General features: G+C 37.1%; 6 protein-coding genes and 1 non-coding gene across 9 annotated transcripts; 5 read left to right on the forward strand and 2 right to left on the reverse strand.

The window, feature by feature from the left end:
* The first annotated feature begins 508 nt into the window (after nucleotides 1–508).
* Nucleotides 509–581, forward strand: TRNAA-AGC. The gene has a single exon. It is a non-coding gene; the product is annotated as a tRNA-Ala (tRNA).
* Nucleotides 582–1,664: 1,083 nt separating this feature from the next.
* LOC106294573 (protein IQ-DOMAIN 1) lies at nucleotides 1,665–4,271 on the reverse strand. Of its 2 annotated transcripts, none has more exons than XM_013730170.1 (5): nucleotides 3,905–4,271; nucleotides 3,521–3,823; nucleotides 3,092–3,337; nucleotides 2,734–2,874; nucleotides 1,665–2,628 (listed from the first exon to the last, which is right to left on the reverse strand). In XM_013730170.1, the coding sequence occupies exons 1-5, from the start codon at nucleotides 4,019–4,021 to the stop codon at nucleotides 1,837–1,839; spliced, it is 1,599 nt and encodes a 532-aa protein (XP_013585624.1). In that variant the 5' UTR covers nucleotides 4,022–4,271; the 3' UTR covers nucleotides 1,665–1,836. The 2 variants fall into 2 exon arrangements, with proteins under 2 accessions (XP_013585624.1, XP_013585623.1); XM_013730169.1 differs by having other exon boundaries at nucleotides 3,521–3,826; nucleotides 3,905–4,270.
* A 752-nt stretch (nucleotides 4,272–5,023) lies between these two features.
* On the forward strand, nucleotides 5,024–6,151 carry LOC106294574 (60S acidic ribosomal protein P1-3). The gene is made up of 4 exons (XM_013730171.1): nucleotides 5,024–5,136; nucleotides 5,309–5,392; nucleotides 5,580–5,795; nucleotides 5,888–6,151. The coding sequence occupies exons 2-4, from the start codon at nucleotides 5,321–5,323 to the stop codon at nucleotides 5,939–5,941; spliced, it is 342 nt and encodes a 113-aa protein (XP_013585625.1). The 5' UTR covers nucleotides 5,024–5,136; nucleotides 5,309–5,320; the 3' UTR covers nucleotides 5,942–6,151.
* A 259-nt stretch (nucleotides 6,152–6,410) lies between these two features.
* LOC106295127 (pyruvate dehydrogenase E1 component subunit alpha-3, chloroplastic) lies at nucleotides 6,411–8,164 on the forward strand. Its single transcript, XM_013730929.1, has 3 exons — nucleotides 6,411–6,752; nucleotides 6,917–7,694; nucleotides 7,761–8,164. The coding sequence occupies exons 1-3, from the start codon at nucleotides 6,528–6,530 to the stop codon at nucleotides 8,036–8,038; spliced, it is 1,281 nt and encodes a 426-aa protein (XP_013586383.1). The 5' UTR covers nucleotides 6,411–6,527; the 3' UTR covers nucleotides 8,039–8,164.
* Nucleotides 8,165–8,337: 173 nt separating this feature from the next.
* Nucleotides 8,338–9,737, forward strand: LOC106295129 (31 kDa ribonucleoprotein, chloroplastic). 2 transcript variants are annotated; one of them, XM_013730931.1, is made up of 3 exons: nucleotides 8,338–8,763; nucleotides 8,849–9,241; nucleotides 9,342–9,737. In XM_013730931.1, exons 1-3 carry the CDS (start codon nucleotides 8,368–8,370, stop codon nucleotides 9,396–9,398), a joined length of 846 nt encoding a protein of 281 aa, XP_013586385.1. In that variant the 5' UTR covers nucleotides 8,338–8,367; the 3' UTR covers nucleotides 9,399–9,737. The 2 variants fall into 2 exon arrangements, with proteins under 2 accessions (XP_013586385.1, XP_013586384.1); XM_013730930.1 differs by having other exon boundaries at nucleotides 8,831–9,241; nucleotides 9,342–9,607.
* Nucleotides 9,738–15,955: 6,218 nt separating this feature from the next.
* On the forward strand, nucleotides 15,956–16,949 carry LOC106344195. Its single transcript, XM_013783610.1, has 6 exons — nucleotides 15,956–16,117; nucleotides 16,153–16,190; nucleotides 16,233–16,344; nucleotides 16,431–16,464; nucleotides 16,550–16,645; nucleotides 16,759–16,949. The coding sequence occupies exons 1-6, from the start codon at nucleotides 15,956–15,958 to the stop codon at nucleotides 16,947–16,949; spliced, it is 633 nt and encodes a 210-aa protein (XP_013639064.1).
* A 14-nt stretch (nucleotides 16,950–16,963) lies between these two features.
* Nucleotides 16,964–17,677, reverse strand: LOC106344196 (uncharacterized protein At4g02000-like). The gene has a single exon (XM_013783611.1). It carries the CDS (start codon nucleotides 17,675–17,677, stop codon nucleotides 16,964–16,966), a length of 714 nt encoding a protein of 237 aa, XP_013639065.1.
* Nucleotides 17,678–24,023: the final 6,346 nt, after the last annotated feature.

Below are 24,023 nucleotides of genomic sequence, written 5' to 3' on the forward strand. Positions count from 1 at the left end.
TCTACACGACAGATACTAAAGTGATTTTTATATTTTACTAAGTTCAGATTTCTGGGTGCCCTTTTTTATACTCTTTTCAATTTCTATGGGTATTTCTTCTTCTAGTTTTGTAAAAGTAGCGGAGAAGGTCTCCACGAGAAAGCATATCCATTACAAAATTCTCTTGGTTCTTCGAAGTCTTGATCTTATATTAATAACTTACTAAGGTCGGCACGTGCAGATCGACCCATTCGTCCGGTCAACAACTCTTCTAGGTTGAGGTCGTTGAAATATCATCTGCATAATTGGTTGGCGCCTACATATAACAAGAACAACAACAACAAAAATGCAAAAACATTTACAAAAAGAAACATGTCAGACGTTTAATGCCTCTAGAAAATATACAATAAAAGTTACAAGATTAAAACATGTTCTCCAGGATCATTGGCATAGTGCCATCTTTGGAGTCTTTAGTCTTACATGCACCACCATTAATTTGTTTATTTAATGCCCCCACTTAATGCAAATCGGGGATGTAGCTCAGATGGTAGAGCGCTCGCTTAGCATGCGAGAGGTACGGGGATCGATACCCCGCATCTCCATTTACTATTTTTTACAGAAATTTTGTCTGTCTTGTGGCTTTAGAGTAGAAAGTTCATTGCTTTGCTAGATAGGCCCAATTATAGCTCTTATGTGAGTTATGGCCACACCATACCGCAACTTAAAATGCTGCTGTTTTTATTCAGAAGAGGCTTAACTTACATGCAGGTATATATAATTGTCTTATTTCGAACACCTGTGACATGTTAATTTCGGTTTAACTTGTTTTAGACACCATTTGCAATTTCGAATTACAAAATGATAAAAGAGTTTCGAAAGGAAACAAAGAGATTTCCTCTATTATAATGGAATTTCGTCACAGGTGATATACATACGGAACGTGTGTAAACGTCAAGTGACAAGACTTGTGATTGATGGGAATCATGTCACATGGGTGATGTCCTCTGCTCGTGCTTCAAGTTGCAAAGTTGCAGCTTTTCTTTTTCCTTTTTAGCTAATTCTTAAAAGATTTAAGAGTGTCACTTTTGCATCAAAATCATCAAAATACGTAAATTCTGGTGCCGAAGTGGAAGATTCAAAACTTTTTATCCGAAAGTTATTCCTGTAAAAGGCCAAAAGAGTATAAATTAATTATTTGTGTGCGTCACTTTTGGTTTTTGTTTTTTTTTTGTCATCTGAAAATTTATTACTCAAACACAGTACAAACTTCAAACAAAGATAATTACAAGTCTGAACATCGAATTTAAACCCAAAAAAGATAAACTAAGTCGGCAATTTAGATGATACTTGAATCCCGAAACCACAAGCCGGCGATTACGTTAAGAGCAACCCAGAATCTGTAAGAACATATGCTATTACTAAGCCCCTAACTAACCTCAATTTTTGAAAAGCCACCAAAAGACACATTTGTTTTTTTTTGTTTTTCTTTAAATCATTTGATGCTTAGTTATATAAATTTGCTTTAAAAGTAACACATGCAAGTTGACAAAACAAAAGTAACACATGCAATGTTAGCTTTCGAAATACAATATTCTTGTACAACTCCACTGACCTCAATGTATTTATCCTACCGATAAGTTCTAATCAAATTTAGTTTTCTTTACCGTTTCATATTTTTTATAAGGTTACAGAACAATTAGTTCATTCTCAAAGGTAAATTTCCAAACACAACGTAATCTCAACGACTCAAATTCAATAGTCAATACGAAAAACACTGCATACAAATAAAATTAAAAACGTTTTTCCTGGAGGGATAACAACATATTGTGACCGTTGATATGGCATCACCACCGACAGTCATCTAAGCCAATTCCTATAGTCACTAGTAGAAGCTGGTGAGACCTCAACACCATTAGACTCGGTGCAACACGAGGAGTAGTTCGATTGCTGCTCCAACAATGCACCAAAGTGTGAACCAGCCACACTCTTAAAGCTTGGACTCCTCAAACTATTAATGTCATCATACTCCGGTTGAGGCGGGACTGGAAATGAAAGCCGTTTCTTGACCAAACCCACGCGGTCCCTCTCGGGAGTGGAAGGTCGCTGCCTCGGCGCGCTCTGGGACCTAATCCTCGCCTTAGCCGACTCTGTATTGGCCATATAATTAGGCAGCATTGCTGCATTATTGACCATTGTGGTACTAACGCTACAACCACTTCTAGCAGTGAAACTACAATTAGATCTCAGGCTAGGTGTGTTTGATGTATAACTATAAGCTGCTCGGTCATAGTCATCCCTAGGGTCTCTCTGGCACCGAGGACTAGCTGACCGGATATTGATCGGTCTAGACTTAGCTGGAGACGGAGTGGCTGAGAAGTTACTGCGGGGTTGGTAATGGTGGCTGCTTCTTGATGGGGAACTAGGTCTCTGGCTACGGCTCGGGCTTCCTGTTCTTGCTCTTGAGTAAGGTTGAGAAGTGTCGATTTCCACGGTTTTAACTGAAACCCTTTGATCAACCGAAGCTCTACTAATAGGTGGTTTATCCCACGGTCTAGTTGCCATCCACCGGTCAAGCCATTTAGGTCTTTCCTCCTCGAGTTCTGCCCTGTGGTCTCTTCCTGCGGATTGGCTACCAGTCGTTCTCCACGTCTTTTTTATCAAAAAAAATGAAACGGTATTATCAAGAAGGTCTATCTATACATATATGATAATAATTAATAAGTAATAACACTTTTTCAGTTTTAGTTATTTTACCTGTTGAGAGAAAGCTTGAGACAAATTAGTCTTCTCGTGTCTCAATGCTGTGTCTCGTCTCCGTTGCAGCATAGCTTTCACTTCGTCTATCGTGTGTGGTCGGTCATCCCAATCTTCCGGGACGCTGCTTCCTTCTCTTGACTATAACAAAAAAATACAACCAAAAGATATAAGCCAACAACAAAGAAAGAAATGTTCTCAAACTCTCTAGCTCACGCCTGACCAGACTAATATTACAAGACGAGACTCATACTATTTGGAAACTTAACCATATAGACCAAAACATGTTAAAGTAAAACGTTCATTGATTATGGTTAAGTTGATGTAAGATTCAAGTAGAGGGTCGATATCTACTAACCATGGACTGTCGGTCTGAAATGTCTTGGAGATAACGAGATTCAAAACCACAGTGAGTGTCACTGAATGCGGATTTGCGGCTACCATCATGAGACAAGCGTTTACGTTGGTCAAGCACACGAGACTGGACTCGAACCAGGGCTTGCATACACCTTAAAGTCATTTTGGCTTGTTTTCTGACATTGTGACCTCTTACTAATGCTTGTAGCTTCACTAATCCTTTTAATGCTCTTAATGCTCTTCTTGCCTTCATTTACACAAAATCAAACACCATATATTAATAAACAGAATCCCAATATTGTACCAATATTTATTTGTATAAACACTGTTAGTTATAATATAACACGTCTTTGTCACTATAAAGTCAGTAGGTAAAATATAAAAAAGTAAAAGCATTGCTACTAATTCTAGTTAATTGCTTATAGCTTACAAGGTAGCCTCTGAAAGAAGTCTGGATAACAACAGCAGCGTAGTTCTCTCTTGCGTAATAGATCCGCCTCGTCACATTTGGTACAGCTACCGGAGATGCTGATGTGGCGACGGAGACAACGGCGGACGGTGATTTTCCGGCATTCGGTGGTGCCGTCGGTGCGTTACTCGGTGCCGTCTCCGGTAATGTTTTCGAGTTTGCGTTATCTGATTCTTGATTTGGCGGCGGCGGAGAGACACCGGAAGGCTTCACCGGAGAACCTTGAGTCGCCGGTTTTTTGAACAACCACCGCCTCTTCTCTCTCTTCTTTAGCAAAAAACAGAAAATGAGAAGAATAAAAATCTATCTTCTTGAAATGAATAACAAGATCTAGAAACAACAAACCTTTTCTTCGTCTTCTTCGATTTCTTTACCGTGAGGATCATTTCGTTCCTTCTTAGACGGAGATCGGAAAGCTCGCTTCACGGCAGAAAGCCAAGAAGAACCGTTCTTTTTCCCCATGTGTTTTTTGTTGTCGGAAAATCACCCTTTAGCACATTATTACCACCGTTATGTATTGGTGTTCCTTGTCTTGTTTCTCAGTAAAAGAGGGTTGAGATTTGGCTTTAGATTTTTGCTGAACTCAGAAGAGAGAGAGAGAGAGAGAGATGGAACAAGTACAGATAATCTTTTGGTTGCTTTGCTTTGTGTAAGAAATGGGCTCTGACCACCTCTTTAACTGCAACCACGACACCGATGACTGTGTTTTATCTTTTTCTCTTTCGTTATTTTATCCTATCGCAGAAACAAGTATATTAGTATTATTTTATTTTATTTTATTTTATATTTTATATTTTCGTAATGCATCGATATTAACATGCATATATTCGTTATGGATCCATGTGGATGTACCGTAGGGACTAGGGATATAGATGGGCACTTTGATTTAGTCCTATCAACTAAAACCACTTCAAATTACTTTCATTTTGTATCATTCAGCTAAAATCCTAATTATAGACACAGTAAAATTATCAATTGATAGTTGTCAGTTTTAGTGAATATTGTACAACTTTTGGATCAAGATTAATGTACCATATAAAAAGACACGAAACTTGAGTACATAAGAAAAATATAGAGAAAAATACAATGTTAGATATCATGTCATCACATGTTGTTTACTCAAGATGATGTACAACATATCATCTGAAGGATTATATGTTAACTACTTGAAACTGACAGCCAGTATTTGCTTGACCAAGCTCGTGCTGTCACGTGCGTGGAGCCAGGTATGGAGACATAAGGTGGACCACCGTGGTCGTTCCCTAGAACCCAACCAACATGTTTTGTTTTTTAACTCAATACAAACGCATCTGGTCAAAGTCAAACCTCTCTTTCTCTCTTTGGGCTCTAGTTTATAAATCAGACAGGCCTATATAGGAGTAAAGGGCAAAAGGCCCAAAGTTAAATGAAAGATTAATATCTAAAAACTCAAATGGGTCTAGAGAATAATTTAATCGGCCCATACATACCTGGGGTACAAGCTTTATAATAATCTCAGCGTCTCCCCAACTTGACTTCAAACCCTAGCGAACTTCACTTGAGCCGCTCTCCGAAAGCATTTTCGATCCCAGTCTAAGGTACTTTCGATGCTTCTCCATTTCTATTTGATTACTCCTGGAACCTCTCACTGTTAGATTGTATGTACATATATTTAGTTTGATTTAAAGTCTTAATTTGTGTATTCCGAGTATTGATATTTATTGATAAATAGGTGATTAATTGTCTGTTGTTGTTCTTACATGGTTTCAGAAAGAAAAATCAATGTCGACGGTCGGAGAGCTTGCTTGCAGCTACGCTGTTATGATCCTCGAGGACGAGGGTATTTCTATCACGGTTGGTGTTTTTTTTTTCTTTTTGTTATTTATCTGATTATCCATTTACTTAATATTCGGTTCTTAGCTAGTTTCTTAAAGACATTGAGTTGAAGTATTAGGAGTTATGTCTGTTTGCTTGATAATTGAAAGCTTAGTTAAAATTGTTTTAGTTTAATCTCTCTAAACCTTAATATGAATGTTGTTAGGCCGACAAGATCGCTACGTTGATCAAATCCGCTGGTGTTAGTTGCGAGTCATACTGGCCAATGCTATTCGCCAAAATGGCGGAGAAGCGTAACGTTACTGACCTCATCATGAACGTTGGTGCTGGTGGCGGAGGTGGTGCCCCAGTTTCAGCTGCTGCCCCAGCTGCCGGTGGTGGTGCTGCAGCTGCTGCACCTGCCGCTGAGGAGAAGAAGAAGGTAGGAGAAATAGCAGCAATTAATAAATTCTTTTATTGCTTAGTTCAACTTGTTTCTAAACATTTTTTTGGTAAAATCTATTGTGGATGCAGGAAGAAGTGGCAGAAGAGAGTGATGGTGATCTGGGTTTCGGCTTGTTCGACTAAGCAAGAAGCAATTGCTTTTGTTTTTTTTCTTGTTATCAGTTGGTTGTTTACTTTTATCGAATTGAGACGCCATGTTTTGTTTAGTTGCTACTTCGTTTCCTCAAGTTTTGGTTGTTTTCTTGAATCACCCTGTTTGTGTATCTCAAGTCTACCGAGCAAAACCATCTGGGAGTTTGACATTTTCTTTATATTTCCTTCTTTGACAACTAATATTGGTGTGAGATTTATAAATCATGAATCACAAGAAAAGATCATCGAATCGCAAGAAATGTTAGGAAATTTTGATGAATATAAATGTAGAGAAATATAAAATTATCGGGAGGCCTGTAAATTAGTAACTGGGCTTTACAATAGTAGTTTTTGTCGGTTAAGTGTGTTAATGAGGAGAAGGAGAGTGGATCAAACGCGCTTCTATTTGGGTTTATGGATTGAAACAACATGTTTGTTTCTTCTGTCTCTTGTTTAGTTGTTACACTTCCAACTCATCCTCTTCCTGTCTTCCTCGTTTTCTCCGCCTCTCTCTCTCTCTCACTTCATTTAACTAATTCCCTTTGGGAAAGGATCGGTCTCCATTGATAATATCGAAATGGCTACGTCTTTCTCCGCCACACTTCCTCTCCATGGATCTCAAGAGAATCGTCTCTTACTCCCCCCGATCCGATTGGCTCCTCCTCCTCCTTCTTTCCTCGGATCCACCCGTTCTCTCACCGTTCCTTCTTCTCGCAGACTCTACCACGCTCACGCCGCTCGTCGATCTCCCGTCGTTGGCGTCCAGGAAGTTGTCAAAGAGAAGAAAGTCACCAACAGCCTGGTATGCATTGTCCAAACTCACTGATACTTATTATTAGCATCGAGAGAGTTATAGTTCTTTAGTATTATAACTGTGGGATTATATTTAAATTTCTGTATATGTATATGCTTTTGATTGAGAAATTGGAGTTATCTAGATTTTTATTTGATTTGTTTTGAAATTAGTTGATAACCAAAGAGGAAGGATTAGTGTTGTATGAAGACATGATACTCGGTAGATCATTCGAGGACATGTGTGCTCAAATGTACTACCGTGGCAAGATGTTCGGTTTTGTCCACTTGTACAACGGCCAAGAAGCCGTCTCCACCGGCTTCATCAAGCTCCTCACTCAGTCCGATTCAGTCGTCAGCACGTACCGTGACCACGTCCACGCCCTCAGCAAAGGCGTCTCTGCTCGTGCCGTCATGAGCGAGCTTTTCGGGAAAGTCACGGGATGCTGCAGAGGCCAAGGTGGGTCCATGCACATGTTCTCCAAAGAGCACAACATGCTCGGTGGGTTCGCTTTCATCGGAGAAGGCATCCCTGTGGCCACCGGTGCTGCGTTCACCTCAAAGTACAAGAGGGAAGTCTTGAAACAGGACTGCGATGACGTCACTGTTGCGTTTTTCGGAGACGGGACTTGTAACAACGGGCAGTTCTACGAGTGTCTCAACATGGCTGCGCTTTATAAGTTGCCTATTATCTTCGTTGTGGAGAATAACTTGTGGGCTATTGGGATGTCTCACTTGAGATCGACTTCTGATCCTGAGATATGGAAGAAAGGACCTGCGTTTGGGATGCCGGGGGTTCATGTTGACGGTATGGATGTGCTGAAGGTGAGGGAAGTGGCTAAAGAGGCGGTGACGAGAGCTAGAAGAGGAGAAGGTCCGACGTTGGTGGAATGTGAGACTTACAGGTTCAGAGGACACTCCTTGGCTGATCCTGATGAGCTCCGTGACGCTGGTATATATTATTGAAACTTAAACCTTATATTATGAATCTTTCATTAATTTGAATTTATTTTGGCAGCTGAGAAAGCCAAGTACGCGGCTAGAGACCCGATCACAGCGTTGAAGAAGTATTTGGTAGAGAACAAGCTAGCGAGTGAAGGGGAGCTTAAGACGATAGAGAAGAAGATAGACGAGTTGGTGGAGGAAGCGGTTGAGTTTGCAGACGCGAGTCCGCAGCCAGGTCGGAGTCAGTTGCTAGAGAATGTGTTTGCTGATCCGAAAGGATTTGGAATAGGACCCGATGGAAGGTACAGATGTGAGGATCCCAAGTTTACTGAAGGCACTGCTCAAGTCTGAAGAAAAAAACTACTTAACCTGTGCTGTGTTCTGTTCTGTCTTTGGTTTCTGTTTAATGTTTTTTTTTTTTTACTTGTCATTAAGTTAAAATGCTACAAAAACAAAACACAGTTTGGATCGTTTGAATTTTTTTCTTCTTTCAGTTGGAAATTTGCTAAATTACAGAAAATGTTGGTCCAACATTCTGAATAACAAAACGGCTAAGCGAAAGAGAGGCTTTCATGTAGCGGGTTAAATGACCCGACCCGGTTTATCCTCTTAAATTTTCTATATTTCTTATTTATTTGTTTTTAGTTTTCCTCACAAATTATTTACTTTTTCTTGGTTCGATGATGGCAGCCTCCTGCTTCGCAACTCCCTTATCTTCTTCTTCTCGATCATCCTCCAATGCCATCCCAAAATGCAAAGCTATAATCCCTTCGTGCTCTTACCTGAAAGCTTCTACCACCTCTTTCCACCTCTCTTCTCTGTCTCGCCACTGTGTAGCTCAACGACTACAAATCAAGGTCTCTTCTTATTCTTCAGAATTATCAGTTCTTGATGAAGAGAAACAAGAAGAAGTTGAAGGAGATGGGGAGACAGGTGAAGAAACCGAAGCTGAGCCAGTAGTGGTGATGAAGAAACCGAGACCTTGCGAGCTGTACGTTTGTAATATCCCAAGAAGCTATGACATTGCTCAGCTTCTCGAAATGTTTCAGCCTTTCGGAACTGTCATCTCCGTTGAGGTAATCTAACTTCTTATCTTCACACGTGTCTCTTTGGGAGTGTATGTTGATTGAAATGATCATTCAGGTATCTCGAAATCCACAGAGTGGAGAGAGCCGTGGAAGTGGATTTGTCACGATGGGTTCTATCAACTCTGCCAAAAACGCCATTGCCTCTCTTGATATGAAGGAAGTAGGTGGTCGCGAGATGCGGGTAAGGTACTCTGTTGAGATGAATCCAGGAACCAGGAGAAACTCAGCAGCCTTGAACTCAACTCCGAAGAAGATTCTCATGTACGAAAGCCAGTACAAGGTTTACGTCGGAAACCTCCCTTGGTCCACGCAGCCTGATGATTTGAGAGACCACTTCAGCAGTTTTGGCACAGTCGTGAGCGCGAGAGTGTTGCACGACCGCAAGACTGGGAAAAACAGAGTCTTTGCCTTTCTTTCGTTTGCAAACCTTGAAGAACGTGATGCGGCTCTGTCACTCAATGGAACAGTTAAGCTTTGTTTAAAAAGTCTTGAATAAAAGAAACACCACCACTTGTTGCTTATTACACCTTTTCACTTAACACAAAAAAGCTCTCTACTCTTTGCAGGAATACGAAGGCCGCAGAATCATAGTCAGAGAAGGTATCGAGAGGACCGAGTCTTAAAACCAAACAGTTCCGCTTTTGCTGCAAAAAAAAAAAAAAAAAACATTTTCTTCAACGAGAGTAACCTTTTACATCATTCGCTCTGTTTTTGAAGTTCTTGTTACACTTTAGTGTAATTTTCCAAACCGATCCTGGCATCTCATTTATGTATGATTTTCTTCTCCGACTCATCTACTTTTACAAATCAAGTGTCATCGTCAGTCAATCTCCACAGGCGTCTAGATGCACTACTTCCTAATTCTTGATGTCCATCGAAGTTTTACAAATATAAAGTTCGTAATGAAACGTTGTATGTATGTGCTGTAATGGGATCCGAATACAAGTCTGGAATTTCATTCATTTTCCGTTAGAGAAGATAATAAGAGCTTAGAGAATATTACCGGCAAGAGACATGACGAGGGAAGGCTTAACGTTTTAAATGAAAACCCATATTTAAGGTAAATTTTTTGTATTCTGTGATTAATTATGAACGCTAATTGCATAATGTGAAAACTAATCAAACAAGTTTCCTGTCAATTGATCGTTAGAATTGATTGGATCGTATTATATAAACTACAGAGAACTGAATATTGTAAAGAATAAATTTGATAAAATTATACCAAAGATTAAAAAAAAGATGATTCAACTGCAGATGCGAGATATTATATCTTTCCTTAAGTCAAAATACGTCCCGTAGTGCGATGGTTCGATAACGTAATGAGTCCCAAGATACAACTGCAAAAAATCTTCTGATTTGTGTCACTCTATCAGAAGCCTGACGAAACTAGATTCGTGTATACTCTCAGACTCGAAAGAAAATTAAAAAAAAAGATAAAAGAAATATAGAGGATTGTATATTTTGCTGTGTGTACAAGTAAACACAAATGCTCCTTTTATAACTTCATAAGAATGAAACACGTTATGTAATTGAATGAGACTAGCGTACATAAACATAATAGCAATAAAGGAAATTGATTCCCATGACTACGATTCAAAAGACGTTAGTATATCAAGTCTTAAAGTTGCATTGACCACATCAAAGCCAACAATATACTTTAATTAAGTTTATATTTTATATATAACCAAATTTAAAAATATTTTATGAATAAGATTTAAAACAAATTAATTGACATTAAAGTCTAATCAACTTATTAAATCTAAATTCAAACCCAATTATCTAAAGTGAAATATTTGTTAAATTTTATATTTAACCAAATAATAGCTTTACAAGCTGTTCATATCATTCACTTTAGACATTCATTTCTCATTCAAAACAACACCGATTTTGACCAACAAATACACTAACGCATAGTGTTCACAGTGACGATTACATCGTGCCCAAATTCCGGTTCTTCCGACAGACGTCTCGGTCGAAAAACCCATCGGAAAAATGGTCCACACCACTTTGTCAAAAACGAGTTCCAACAAGAATAATATGTAAACGTTGACCTTTCAGTTGCGAGTAGGTATGCCTCTAAACATGCATTGTTTTGGATATTCAAATTTGCTATACAGAAGAAAACTTTAACATTCTCTGTGTTCTTTTTCAACACCCAAGTAAACTCTGCGATCATGAATCAACAAATTTACACAAGGTACCAACAAGTCTAGAGTATTTATCCTACTTCAATTGCCTCCAGTGCCAAGTTGCAACTCCTGTCTCACCTGCTTCAGCTGTGACACAAAACTTTATTAATATCATCCTAAAGTGAAATGCAAGAAAGTACATTTAAAACTTTGGTATTGAGACTTACCACAGCCTTTATTTGATCCCTGGCAGTAGCAGTTCCTCCAGTGACACAATCATCATGGTAAGGGCTACAGATACGCACTTCTCCCGATACAAGAATGTCTTTGTTTACCCAGTGTACAGGAAGCCTGGAATGGAGCAGCACATACCATTATTCAATTAGAAAAGAGTAAATATTTCCGGTTTCGTTGCCCTGACGCGTTCATTAACTGACATAAGACAATATCAGGATACACCCTACAACCATCTTCCACGAGCGGTTCTTAATTGGAAAACAAAGAAAAGCTCAGTGTAAACAACATAAGTAGCCTACAAACAGCTCGAAACTAATTGTTAAACTCACACAATTAGCAAAAACTAGCTCGAAACTAATTGTCAAACTCACACAATTAGCAAAAACTAGCTGAGTAACTTCTTTGACAAGTCTGCTCGAACATTATAGCATATTTCTTTCAGCAATGTCATGAAAATCAGCTCAGCATAAAAATCTACAGTAACAAAAAAATGAGGTTTGATGCTAATTTACAGGCATTTTCACAGCAGCAAATGCATAGTTCAAATGCAACCTCTGCAAACCAAGAGCAATACTGAATCAAGATTCAAACATACTTCTCACACAATAACACAATATCTAATTCCAAGAACAATCCCAATGATTCACAGTTTGCTGTTTAACAATCATATCATAAATCAATCTTTATTGTTATCTTCTTAACATAAGAAAATAACCTAAACCACGCATACACAAAAAGATCCGAAGAAGAAGCAAAAGATCCGAAGAAGAAGCAAAAGATCCTTACGTCTTAGAGAAGGCATGTCTTAGAGAAAGCATCGAAGATCTTCTGCTCCTCTGCGGTAACACCAACACCAATGCTCTTGATTTCCCTGCGTCGTACACGTTTCCTCGTAAACTTCAATTAATCAAATCAAACACACAAGTGAAGAATTAGACTCAATCATAAAAGAGTTTTGCAACAAACTAAAAATCACCTAGTAGTGATCGCCTCTTGTTTTAACTTGTGAAGGAGTGCACTTATTGGGCGCGTTTGGTCTCTGTTTTTTTCTCTTCTCTGCTAAACATCGACATCGACTCTCTCAAAGTCATCGACTCTTTTTCAGTCCTTAAGCTGTACAAAGAACAACAACAACGTCAGATCAATAAAAATTATATATAATATTTAAGATGAATTTTCTTTTTCTTAAGAGTTAAGAGACGTACTCTCTAGCAGACTGCAAAACGCCTTTTATACTGTCGTGTAAAGAGTCCATTATTAGAGTTACGTCAGTGGGGTTACGTCAGTGGGGTTACGTGTCATGCACTTATGAAAGAGTGTACCGAGACTTTCTGAAGTACCGCCACTAAGCGGATTGGTTAACAGGTGTCCAATGTATTTGGGGACATTACCCCCTAAAACACCTAGTTTCAACACCATGTGTTGAACTCTGAAGACAAACACAGCTCTACCTCCCAGTTCTATACCATTTGTTCTCAAAATCTCCAAATCTTTGTCCACGTCCAAAGTCTTCACATACTCAGACCATCTCAGTCAAGTACGGGATCTCTGCCATCTTCCATACAGTCCAATCAAGCCTGTAACGATCAAACCAAAAATTAAAAAAAAATTGGAAATGTAAATTAGCAGTCTCCACTTGTCACAAAATAAGCTAAGCTTCAAAAGAAGGAACGAATTGAAAGCACGGGAGTAAGTAGGGGGCACCATTATCATGTTTCCTTATTGTATTTGCAAACATTAAACCATTATTTCATTTTTATATAAAGAAAATCATTTGATTTTTTTGGCTTCAACATAATTTGCATGATTCTCATAACAGCAAATAAATATCTATTTCTCGAATATAAGTAATAAAAGATAATGGAAAACGATTCAAGATCTGAAATTACCTCTGTGGGAAAACACCCTCCATGGTCAATAGGAATCAACTTGCCTTCTTTGTTAAGTATGTTGTCCTGGTTTCTGTCCGTGTTGCCATATCGGATATCCAGAAGTGTCATCTTCTGGAAATCTTGGATACTAAAAATAGCATCACTCCTCTCACCATGAACATACCACTTCTGGTTTGGAATGAATTGTTGTAACGATCCTTTTGTCCATCTTTTTTCTCTGTCCCCTTTGAAGTCCATACAACGAACCATTGTTGTTGGAGGGACACCTCCGAATCCATCTCCTTCTCTATCCTTGGGAAAATCCAACAAATATGCAGTCACCTCTCTGTTGGCCTTTTTTCCTTTCCTCCAACGACCATCTTCTTCCACTTCCGGTTTGAAGACTGCAACCTTCCTCATTTTCTCGTCCATGAGGAAGTAAACTCCATTAGTTGGACGAGAAATCTTTTGGGCAAAAATCTTCTTCTTCAAGGCCATGTTGGCAGCTACAATGATATCTTGTGCTCTCATAACTGGAAAGGGGAGAATCTCCACAACCAAATCTTGCTCCATAGGGTATCTAAACCAACAACACCATGCAAACATTATTTGGATTTAAAAATAGCAAAATAAGATAGTAATATATTGAGAAATGTTACCATTTTAAGAGGAAGAAGTGTGAGTCGACAGACAAAAATATGGAAGGAATGAACGATGGAATTAAACTAGTGGTATTTAAAGATAAATGACCTCAACCACTATCTTAATTGCCAAACGAAGAAAGCTTAGTGTAGACAACATAAGTAGCCTATAACTTTCTAGAAACTAAGTATCAAACTCACGCAACGGTAGCAAAAACTAGCTGACTAACTTCTTTGAAAACACTACTCGAACATTATAGCATATTTCTTTCAGAAATGTCATGAAAATTAGCTCAGCATAAGAATCTACACTAACAAAAAGACAAAAAAAAAAAGAAGATTCAAAGAACAAAAGATCCTTACGTCTTAGAGAAAGCGTCGAAGCTCTTTTGCGCCTCGGCTGCAACACCAACACCAATGCTCTCGATTTTCCTGCGTAATACATGTTTCCTCGTAAAGCTCAATTTAATTAGATCAAAACACAAAATGAAGAATTCGACTAAATCATAAAAGAGGTAATGATGCTGATTTACAAGGCATTTTCACAGCAAGCAAAAACATAGTCCCAAAAAGAATGCAACTTCAGCAAACAAACGCTAATACAAAACAAACGCTAATACTGAATCAAGATTCAAACATACTTCTCACACAATAATATATAATTTCAAGACCAATCCCAATGATTCATATTTTGCTGTTTAACATTCAATTAAAAAGAGTAAATGTTTCCGGTTTTGTTGCCCTGACGGTTTCATCAACTTACATAAGACAATATCAGGATACACCCTACAACCATGTTTCACGCGGTTCTTAATTGCCAAACGAAGAAATATCAGTTTACGCAACATAAGTAGCTTATAACCTTCCCGAAACTAATTTTTGAACTCACCAAACAGTAAACTTCTTTGAAAACTCTACTCAAACATTATAGCATATTTCTTTCAGCAATGCCATGAAAATTAGCTCAGCATAAGAATCCACACTAACAAAATATGAGGTTTGATGCTGATTTACAAGCATTTTCACAGCAGAAAATGCATAGTCCCAAACAGAATGCCCAAACTGAATCAAGATTCAAACATATATACCATAAATGATTCCAAGAACAATCCCAATGATTCACAGTTTTCTCTTTAACAATCATATCATAAATCAATCTTGTTATCTTCTTAACACAAGAAACTAACCTAAACCACAAAAAAAAAGATTCAAAGAACAAAAGATCCTTACGTCTTAGAGAAAGCGTCGAAGGTCTTCTGCACCTCGGCTGCAACACCAACACCAATGCTCTTGATTTTCCTGCGTAATTCACGTTTCCTCGTAAAGCTCAATTTAATTAAATCAAAACACAAATGGAAGAATTCGACTAAATCATAAAGAGGTAATGATGCTGATTTACAAGGCATTTTCACAGCAAGCAAAAACATAGTCCCAAAAAGAATGCAACTTCAGCAAACGAACGCAAATACAAAACAAACGCTAATAATGAATCAAGATTCAAACATACTTCTCACACAATAATATATAATTTCAAGACCAATCCCAATGATTCATATTTTGCTGTTTAACATTCAATTAAAAAGAGTAAATGTTTCCGGTTTCGTTGCCCTGACGGTTTCATCAACTTACATAAGACAATATCAGGATACACCCTACAACCATGTTTCACGCGGTTCTTAATTGCCAAACGAAGAAATATCAGTTTACACAACATAAGTAGCTTATAACCTTCCCGAAACTAATTTTTGAACTCACCAAACAGTAAACTTCTTTGAAAACTCTACTCAAACATTATAGCATATTTCTTTCAGCAATGCCATGAAAATTAGCTCAGCATAAGAATCAACACTAACAAAATATGAGGTTTGATGCTGATTTACAGGCATTTTCACAGCAAAAAATGCATAGTCCCAAACAGAATGCCCAAACTGAATCAAGATTCAAACATACATATCATAAATGATTCTAAGAACAATCCCAATGATTCACAGTTTTCTCTTTAACAATCATATCATAAATCAAGTCGTCTCCCGCCCCTTGACAATTCTAAGCAATTGTATTCATCTCGGAATTGTTGGTGGTTTATTTCCACCCATTGCTGCCTTGGTTGGATTCTTCAAATGAGTTTTAGAATTTTCTGCATCTGAACTTGTCGGATGGGCCTTAGGAAGCCCCAAATCCAGCGTCGGCCCACTCTTCCCTTCCTTGGGTTTTGGTTAGTTACGGCCCAGAAGTATATTCCTCTTTTTCAGAGAAACGCTTTGGGCTAGAGACCTTGGTGAGCTTTTCTTCTTCCTGCTCGATGAAGGAGCTGAATCGAGTGGCAGCGTCTGAGCTTGACGATTCTTCCTCACTGGCCTCTCCGTACATGTGCCATGGACTGGATCCTCAATACCTGACTCCGGGATTCATCCCTTTAAACCACCGTTCTCATCAACTATCGGGGTTAGCATCCTTTCAGTCTCCAAATCACATACCTTCGTTCCTTGATGAGATTCTTCAGTTAGCAGTTCATCCTCATCCATCAGATCATCATCATCAACATTAAAGTTTGCACCGTTAGTTATCCAGTCATCATCTTCAAGGATTCTCTCAGCATCAGGATCCTCAACCTCTTGGCTCTTTGTTTCCTTACATAACTCAGACTGCACCTCCATCGATTGTTCCATAAGAACCTCTTCCTCCTCCAAGGTTTGTTCATACCATCGGCAAGATTGATTTTTTAATAGATTCAGCAGGAGATGATTCTCTCTCAAACCTGAGACTTTTTATTGCAGAGCTTCCTCCTTCAGATCCTGGTGCATCACAATGGTCTGGGAGTTTCCCCTTCAGTTTTTGTTCCCGGTAGCTCTTGTTTGAAGTGAGAGTCTGAAAGGTGTTTCTCTGATGTGTTCAGGCGAAGAGCTGGTGTACCGGGCTTCTTGTAATGAAGGAGAAGCAAATTTGAGAGGTTCTCTAGCCAGAGCAGAGAGACGGTCACAAGACTTCTCAGGTACCCTCACGCCTTCTTCCTTCCTTGCAACAGATTTTTTAGTTTCCCTTTTTCTTTCTGCCTCTCTGAGTTTGCTTGAAGCAAAAGATTCTTCATATCTCCTTTTATTGTAGACTTCTGTAGGTTTCTGCAATTTTTCAAGATCACGGGGTGCTTGACGGGGTTCTCGACGGTAGTCATCTCTCGGAGCATAACAGGAGTCAATGCGCTTCCACACGCTGTCCCTGTTGTCTCTTTGAAATCTCTCACCCACTCGGTTGTCTTGAGGGTTTGCTGTCTTCCCATCAGTGGTAAAACGTTTTGAAGATTCTCCATATCTTATGCCTTCCTTCCTAATGAAACCACTCTGCTCCCTACTTGCTTCTTTAGCCAACAATCTTTGTTTTCTTTCTTCTGACAGTTTTCAGCTTCATGGGAGATGAGATGGCAGTTGTGGCACCATCGGAAAAGGTTTACATATTCAAAGGAGACTGGGACAATTTCTCCTGAGGGGATTTGAGCACGAAGAGAGAATTTTAGTGGTTGGTCTCCATTGATCTCGACTTGAAACTTTGCCGCTTTCGCATCAATCTTTCCAACAAGTCCAAGCCTTTTTCCCAAAGTACGGAAAATCGGATCCATCCAGTAGTGGGTTGGTATACCCGTCGCACAAACCCAAAAGGTAATGGTGTTTGGGAATGATTCACCAACATGAAGAGCCCATCTCTCGAGGGCAAACAACCACTTGTTGAAGTGGAAGGGACACTTACATAGAACCTTTAGAAGGTCAGCTTCTAAGTCGAAATCAAATTGGAATCGATGGTTTCCAAGGTCTACACCACGAGCACGACCTTCCACATCCCAGATGTTGTGCCTAGGGAGGAGAGCTATCAGAGCTTCCACATTGTGTCTCTCTTTGTTGAAAATCTTGCCGACCAAACTAAGGTTGTAGCGAGCTATCAGCTCAGAGTTGTCTACGTCAGGTAAGATGACCACTTCATCTTCTTCAATCAATTGTTTGTTCTTTTCCGAGCTTTCCAGAATTTGAGACATTTCACAGGTACGTACAGTAATGTGTGAAGCGTCTATAGATGTGGGTTTCAACGGTCAGAGAGAGCTGTAATACGTGGAGAAATGCCTTGGACAGAGCTTTAAAAGCGCCATTAAACTCTTCCTTTGTAGGAGCTAGGACCTACCAAAGGAAGACAAGAGACAAAGGGAATTGTGGGACTTGAGCTTATCTCCTGGTGCTAGAGGGAGTTAGATGCAAAGCCTTGGATGCAGAATGGACACATCTGAGGTAAGAGTTTTAAAAACATTCCATACAGAGTGTATTTCCATTTTTGCAGGTCATTAACTTGTTTGTCACTCTTGAGAAGGGTAGGATGTTGATATCCTCGGTGGAAAGTGAGACACACTAGAAGAAAAGTGAAAAAAAGTCGCCGGAAAAAAACTGGATCTAACTTTCTCCACCGTCCGTACAAAGTTATTTTTTAGGTTATGTGACCCAATTTCCCATATATTAAATCAGTTTTTTTTTCTTCTTTCTCAGTTTAAATTACAACCAAATTAACAGTAAAAGAAACTAGTACAGAGCAAAGTTTTAACCATGATGATGGTCAATAGGGGCTTACTCAGCTATCTTTCAAATAAATAAGTTTTTTTCGCTTTTCTTTTGTCCATATGCTTAGAAGCAGAACGAGTCATTTGCATTTTGTTTTAAGTGTTGAAAGCTTCTTCATTTGTCACGAATTCAACAAAGGGAGAATGTGAAGAACAAAGATTGCATACGGTATGCGGAAAAATGCTTTTTGATATAATTTTATAAAAAAAAAGAATTTCGCATATGATTTATATACGAGGGTCATTAGACTATGATGATAATTAATATGATACATCAAACTTATAATTTTCGTTTTGTAGTGCGTTCGCATATTATAATCATGATGGTAGCGTAATTGTGTTTCGTATGGCTTATGTTACTAATTAACTAGAGAAGTCTACACTATAATTTTGAGAGGTAATATCTAGAGGATAACACGAAACACCATTCAACGTCTTAACTAATAATAATGTCAATACTCGGGCACTATTAGCCTTAGCTAGTTCAAGCCATCAGCAGCTTTCAATTTCATTGTAATATGTTAGTTTTCTAATTAATTTATTAATACCAAATTTATTTTCAGTTTTTTGAGTGAAAATTCTGTATTTTTATAATTAATTATGGAGGCTAATTGCATAATGTGAAAAATAATCAAACATGTTTCCTGTCAATTTGTTAATTGATCGTTAGAGATAATATTGTTTGTTTTGTGTACACATTTATGCTTAATTAGTCTTCTAATTAGTTTATCAATACCAAATTTCTCTTGAGATTTTCTTTTTTGTGTTTACACTTAATTTTTAAACTTTCAAACTTTTTTCTAATTAATTTGGCAATATCAAAAAAATTTCTTGATTTTTGTGTTAACATTTAATTTTGGTGAAAATTCTGTATTTTGCACATTGCTTGGATAACAAAAATGGAGGTGGAATATTCGCCGCTGGACAAGACAGACTACTACTATGCTGTCTAAATCGTAAGAGAAATGCATTTTCTTAAAACTCCTATTTCTCGATTTCCTGAGAAAATGTTTTGGGGTTAACTTCCACTCTTTTTTTAACGCTGTTACAGAGTTCATTATATAATTGAAGTGGGTAAGAAATTTTATCGGGGAGCCTTTGATTCTGGATAACGTACAACTTCGGTTTTATCTTTCCGACTCGCCCTTACTAAAATGAGGTCAATACAATTTATTTTATTTTTGTATAATGAATAAGTCTTTTATTTTATTTTACTATAAAGTTCTTAACCCTTTTTAATGTTTGGTTGAATAGTTTCCGGTTAACTTGTCCTCCGGTTTACTATCCATATCAGCAACCAAGTCTCTCCACATGCACCTTGCTCACAATCCCATCGCAGTACATGTACATGCCACATCCAAACTACCAAAACCTGCCACAAACCTGAGTGGTGAAGACAGAACAACCATTGAAGCAAGAGGGTTAAGAGAGAGTGTACAAGTGGAGATATGTTCATTGGAAAGATAAATTTGGTGTTCGGAGTAAGTAGTACCGTTACCCTTAAAAGTTCATTCATAAGCTTAGTTTCAGGCATACTAATTTCCATCTTATGTCGGCATTCTTGAATGAGCTTCTGTCGTTGAGGTTCTCTCTCTTATACTACGTAAGTAGTCAGTCTCCAAAGCAATTAATTAATATGTTCTTTTGTCCAACTCTTCAAGAGTTTTGTTTCACTGAAACCAAACACGGATTAGCTAGGAATAGATGTTGTGAAAACAAATGTCGCATTTTCATACCATCTTGTTTTACAATATATATGTACTCTGCAGCTTTTATCTTTTATTGTTTTAATACATGTGAACTTTCATAAAAAAAAATCAGTTTCAACTTTTTGTTTTAAAATATTAAGTGAGTTAAAAAATTTCTTCTTTATTAAAAATGCTTTACTTTTTCGTATGTTTTTACATTTTACATTTTCGTATGCTTTAAAACATATTATAAACTAACCAAGTTTAATAAGATTTAAATAATCAAATATAAATTAAAATTAAATATAAAAAAAAATTTATGATAAGCATGGTCAAACGTTTCAGACTTTGTATGTTAAGAAAAACAAGTTATAAAAAAAAAAGTACATTTGTAAATTTAAAATGTGACATTTGTAATGATCAAACCATAAGGTTCATTAGCAATTTTCATATTTGTTTTGTTAGAGTTTAGATCAAAAATATTAAAATAACATGTTAATATTAATAATGGTTTTGATTGCAAGAATGATAATATTTTAAAGTTTCGGATTTTTGGATTTTCGGGCCGGTCGGAGTCCAAACAGACTTAAACCCAAAATATTCAAAGCCTAAATAGGCTTAGCTCGAAAAGCTCAATTTTTTGGGTTCATAAAACTAAGTCAAAATCCGGTAATTTTTAAGGTAGTGTAGGCTCGGACCGCGGGTTTCGGGTCTAATTTGACATGTTTACTTAAGCGATGAGCCTTTTCACAGGGATATCATGACAACATTAGGAGATGTTGAGGGATCATTGGAGGAGGACTTTCTTTAGTCGTAACTCTTGCTCCACAGTTCTGTTTATATTTTCTTAATCATTAGTCGAGACAGTGCGTTAGCATATCCAACAAAACTAGAATTTTTAAATAATTTTTAAACTATATGTATCATACCTAATTTAAGGGAAGTAGCATAGTTTGGATAAAGGTAGTAAAAAAAAGAAAAAAGCTGTATAAAAAACATGACATTTATACTCTAAAAGACGAAGAAATAATTAGGATTACATATATCACGTTAGGTTGCTAGGGAAATTATCGAAGGATTCGAAAATACTCAGAATAATACCAACGAAAGCTTATAAAAATGTGTTGATGCTTATGATGGAAACCTATTCATCATCAATCCAAGAGGAAGAGAATATGATCGCTTTTCTTTACATATTACTTATTATTCCCTTTACATATGTATATTATTGCTGTAGGTTCCACAACAACTTATGCACTCGAACTCGAATAGCATTATAAACTTCTTTACGTAATTTCTTTTTCTATTTTAAAGTTTTTTTATGCTTAATCTTATTTAATTAACGTGATCAACTCCATTACTAATGTTTATCTATTTTAGGTTGCCATCTTCCGATCCATGACTATGTGTTAAAACATCTTTTAGAATCTGATATTAGATTTTTTTTTTTTCAATTTACCGATTCTTTTTGTTTGTCGCTTGGTTTGGATGGTCGGACCACCTTCCATGCATACAAGAGAGTGGTTAATTAGCAAGACATGTATTAAACACACTGTCTTCTATTGGTTCGGCATGCTGAAAGAATTCACTTATCAGAGCTTTTAGATTCGATCAACTACATGATACAACAATTACCAGTTTGGAAAAGTTATTTCGACTTTATTCTTGTTTTTTGAACATTATATTCCGACTATATCCTCTGGAAATTTTAGTATAAGTAAGACATATTACGTAGAAAAAGTTAACGTTCATGAACAAAATAAAAGCTGTAAAACCAGTATTTATGAAACGAATATATTATAAGCTCATGTACATCACAATTATAGGCGTATACGATTTTATTTCATAATAAGATAAATTTCGTCTGTTCTTTAAGAAATCGATGCATGAATGATCAACTATATTGTAGTAATTCATTAACTAGATATCAAAACATGACTCATTGTAACAGAAAAAGGAGGCATGCCATAAATGAAACCACTTTAATTTATCCAACTATATATTTTGGAAGATATTGAAGCTGTTGAACGAAGTGCGGTTTATCTTTGAAAATAGTTTAAATATACATCCATTACTAGCAACAAAACCAATGATGCTGGACATCAAACCAAAATGAAACACATAAATAGGTAAAAGAGCTCCAAGTAAGGTTAAAACTCTGTGGACCAGTTTGCTAAAAAAGAAGGTCTATAGACCAGTGACTATAAGTCAATGATCAACATCCAGATTTAACATACTTTACATTTTCCTCTCTAAACATTCAATTCCGTTATAGTTTGTAGGTTTATAATTGTAAAATATAGACTATGGATGTACAAAGTGTAATTGTATTTTTGCATAACAATTGAGAAAAAATCATTTATCCTTTGTAGTTTGTACAACTTATTCAAATTAATAATTCTGCTTTACACTAGTTATATATTCAAACTAAAATTTAGCACTTTTATATAATATATCTGACTATTTACTTAAAAGCATTCGCATTGGTTATGTTTCTCAATTATTTTTTGATAAAATAAATTATATAGAGAAAAAGGAAAAAAAGAAGAGAGATAAGTTTTTTTTTGAAAGATCACATGTTTTAAAGATTTTAATTATATATACCATTTTTGTTCATACTTTAGATATTAAAATTTATTATCATTTTCCAAAAAAGAATTATCATCAAGAAACTCTAGTGAATCTCTCTCACTAATCCTAATGCTGTAAGAAAAAAAATATATATATATATATATATATTAATATTAGCTTGTCTATTCTGATATAATAAAATAGTATGTATAATTATTTACTGCAACTTGTTGCCAAAAGTTCTTTAAATTATTTGTGATTGAAAATGATAAAACTACAAATACTCGTGTAGACTTTTAATTTATTTTTTTTTATTTTTGGCTTAGCCGAAAAAATTTTAAGCGAATTTTATATGTCACATAACTAATAATTGAACGAAATTATATAACATACTCTAACCCTATATGAAAGAATGTACGATTCTTGGTCCATAATTTTCAAATAACTAAAATTCAAGCGAAATATACAAGTCACGACCTATAATTTTCCATAAATTATAATATTCAGTGTATGCCGAAAGTTAATGTACAAAAACGTGCAGTAGAGACACGAACAAAATGTGACGAACTAATTTACATACCTGTCTCATATAACGTACATCATGAAAGTAGAAACGAATCCTAATATTATACAGAAGGTAAGCTATAAATGTGGCCTTCGGGAATAAATTCTCACCAAATTAACGAATAACATATTTTTGTTAGCTTTATATTTAAAATCAAATTCGTCAGCTTGGTAGCATATCTATGTAATTCCCTTAGAATCTTGCAAAAGCTATATGAATATATGATTAATTCAAGGCTTAATTTAATGATATCTTACTCAGAATAACGAATATACATGGCAAATTAGGTTTGTGATCGAAAGTGAATGAACATAGCTACAAATGCATGCTTTATTAATTTTTCATCAAAATAATTTAATGGTTTATAGATTTTAGATTGATTAAGGAAATTCAAGGTAAAATCCATAATAGTAGGTAGCGAGATTGCGGAACTTTTCGGGAGACGGAGGCTCATTTAGCTCCGTCGACGTCGGCCCTTGCTTCCGGGAGGAGGAGACTTCCTCAGCTCCTCTTTCGCCGGCTTTTGTTTTCGGGACGCCAAGGCTTATATAGCTTGACGTCGCCGGCTCTCGGTGTTGTAGTTCCGTCGTGGGTTCGGGTTTGGGGACTGATTTTGGATCCGGTTTTCTACGGTTTCGGTTTGGTACCGATGGTAGATCGGGGTGGTCCGTGGTGTTTGGTTTCCGTGATTGCGGTTAAAGCTCAGATCGTTAATGATGCGCCTCGGATCATAGACCCGGGCCAGGATGATGCGACCATGGCTGAGCCAGATGATTCTTCAACAAAGGACAAACCAGGGTGGATTAATGGTGAGGATACTGATCTAAAACCAGCTGATGAGACTGAGGACGAGCTGGAACCAGCTGAAGAGAGTATGCTTGAGCTGAAACCAGCTGAAGTGATAGTAGATGAGCTGGATGAGCTGAGTGAGCTAAGTGATACTAGCTTGGAG

The sequence above is a fragment of the Brassica oleracea genome, chromosome C5 (assembly GCF_000695525.1).
Source record: "Brassica oleracea var. oleracea cultivar TO1000 chromosome C5, BOL, whole genome shotgun sequence".
NCBI lineage: Eukaryota > Viridiplantae > Streptophyta > Magnoliopsida > Brassicales > Brassicaceae > Brassica > Brassica oleracea.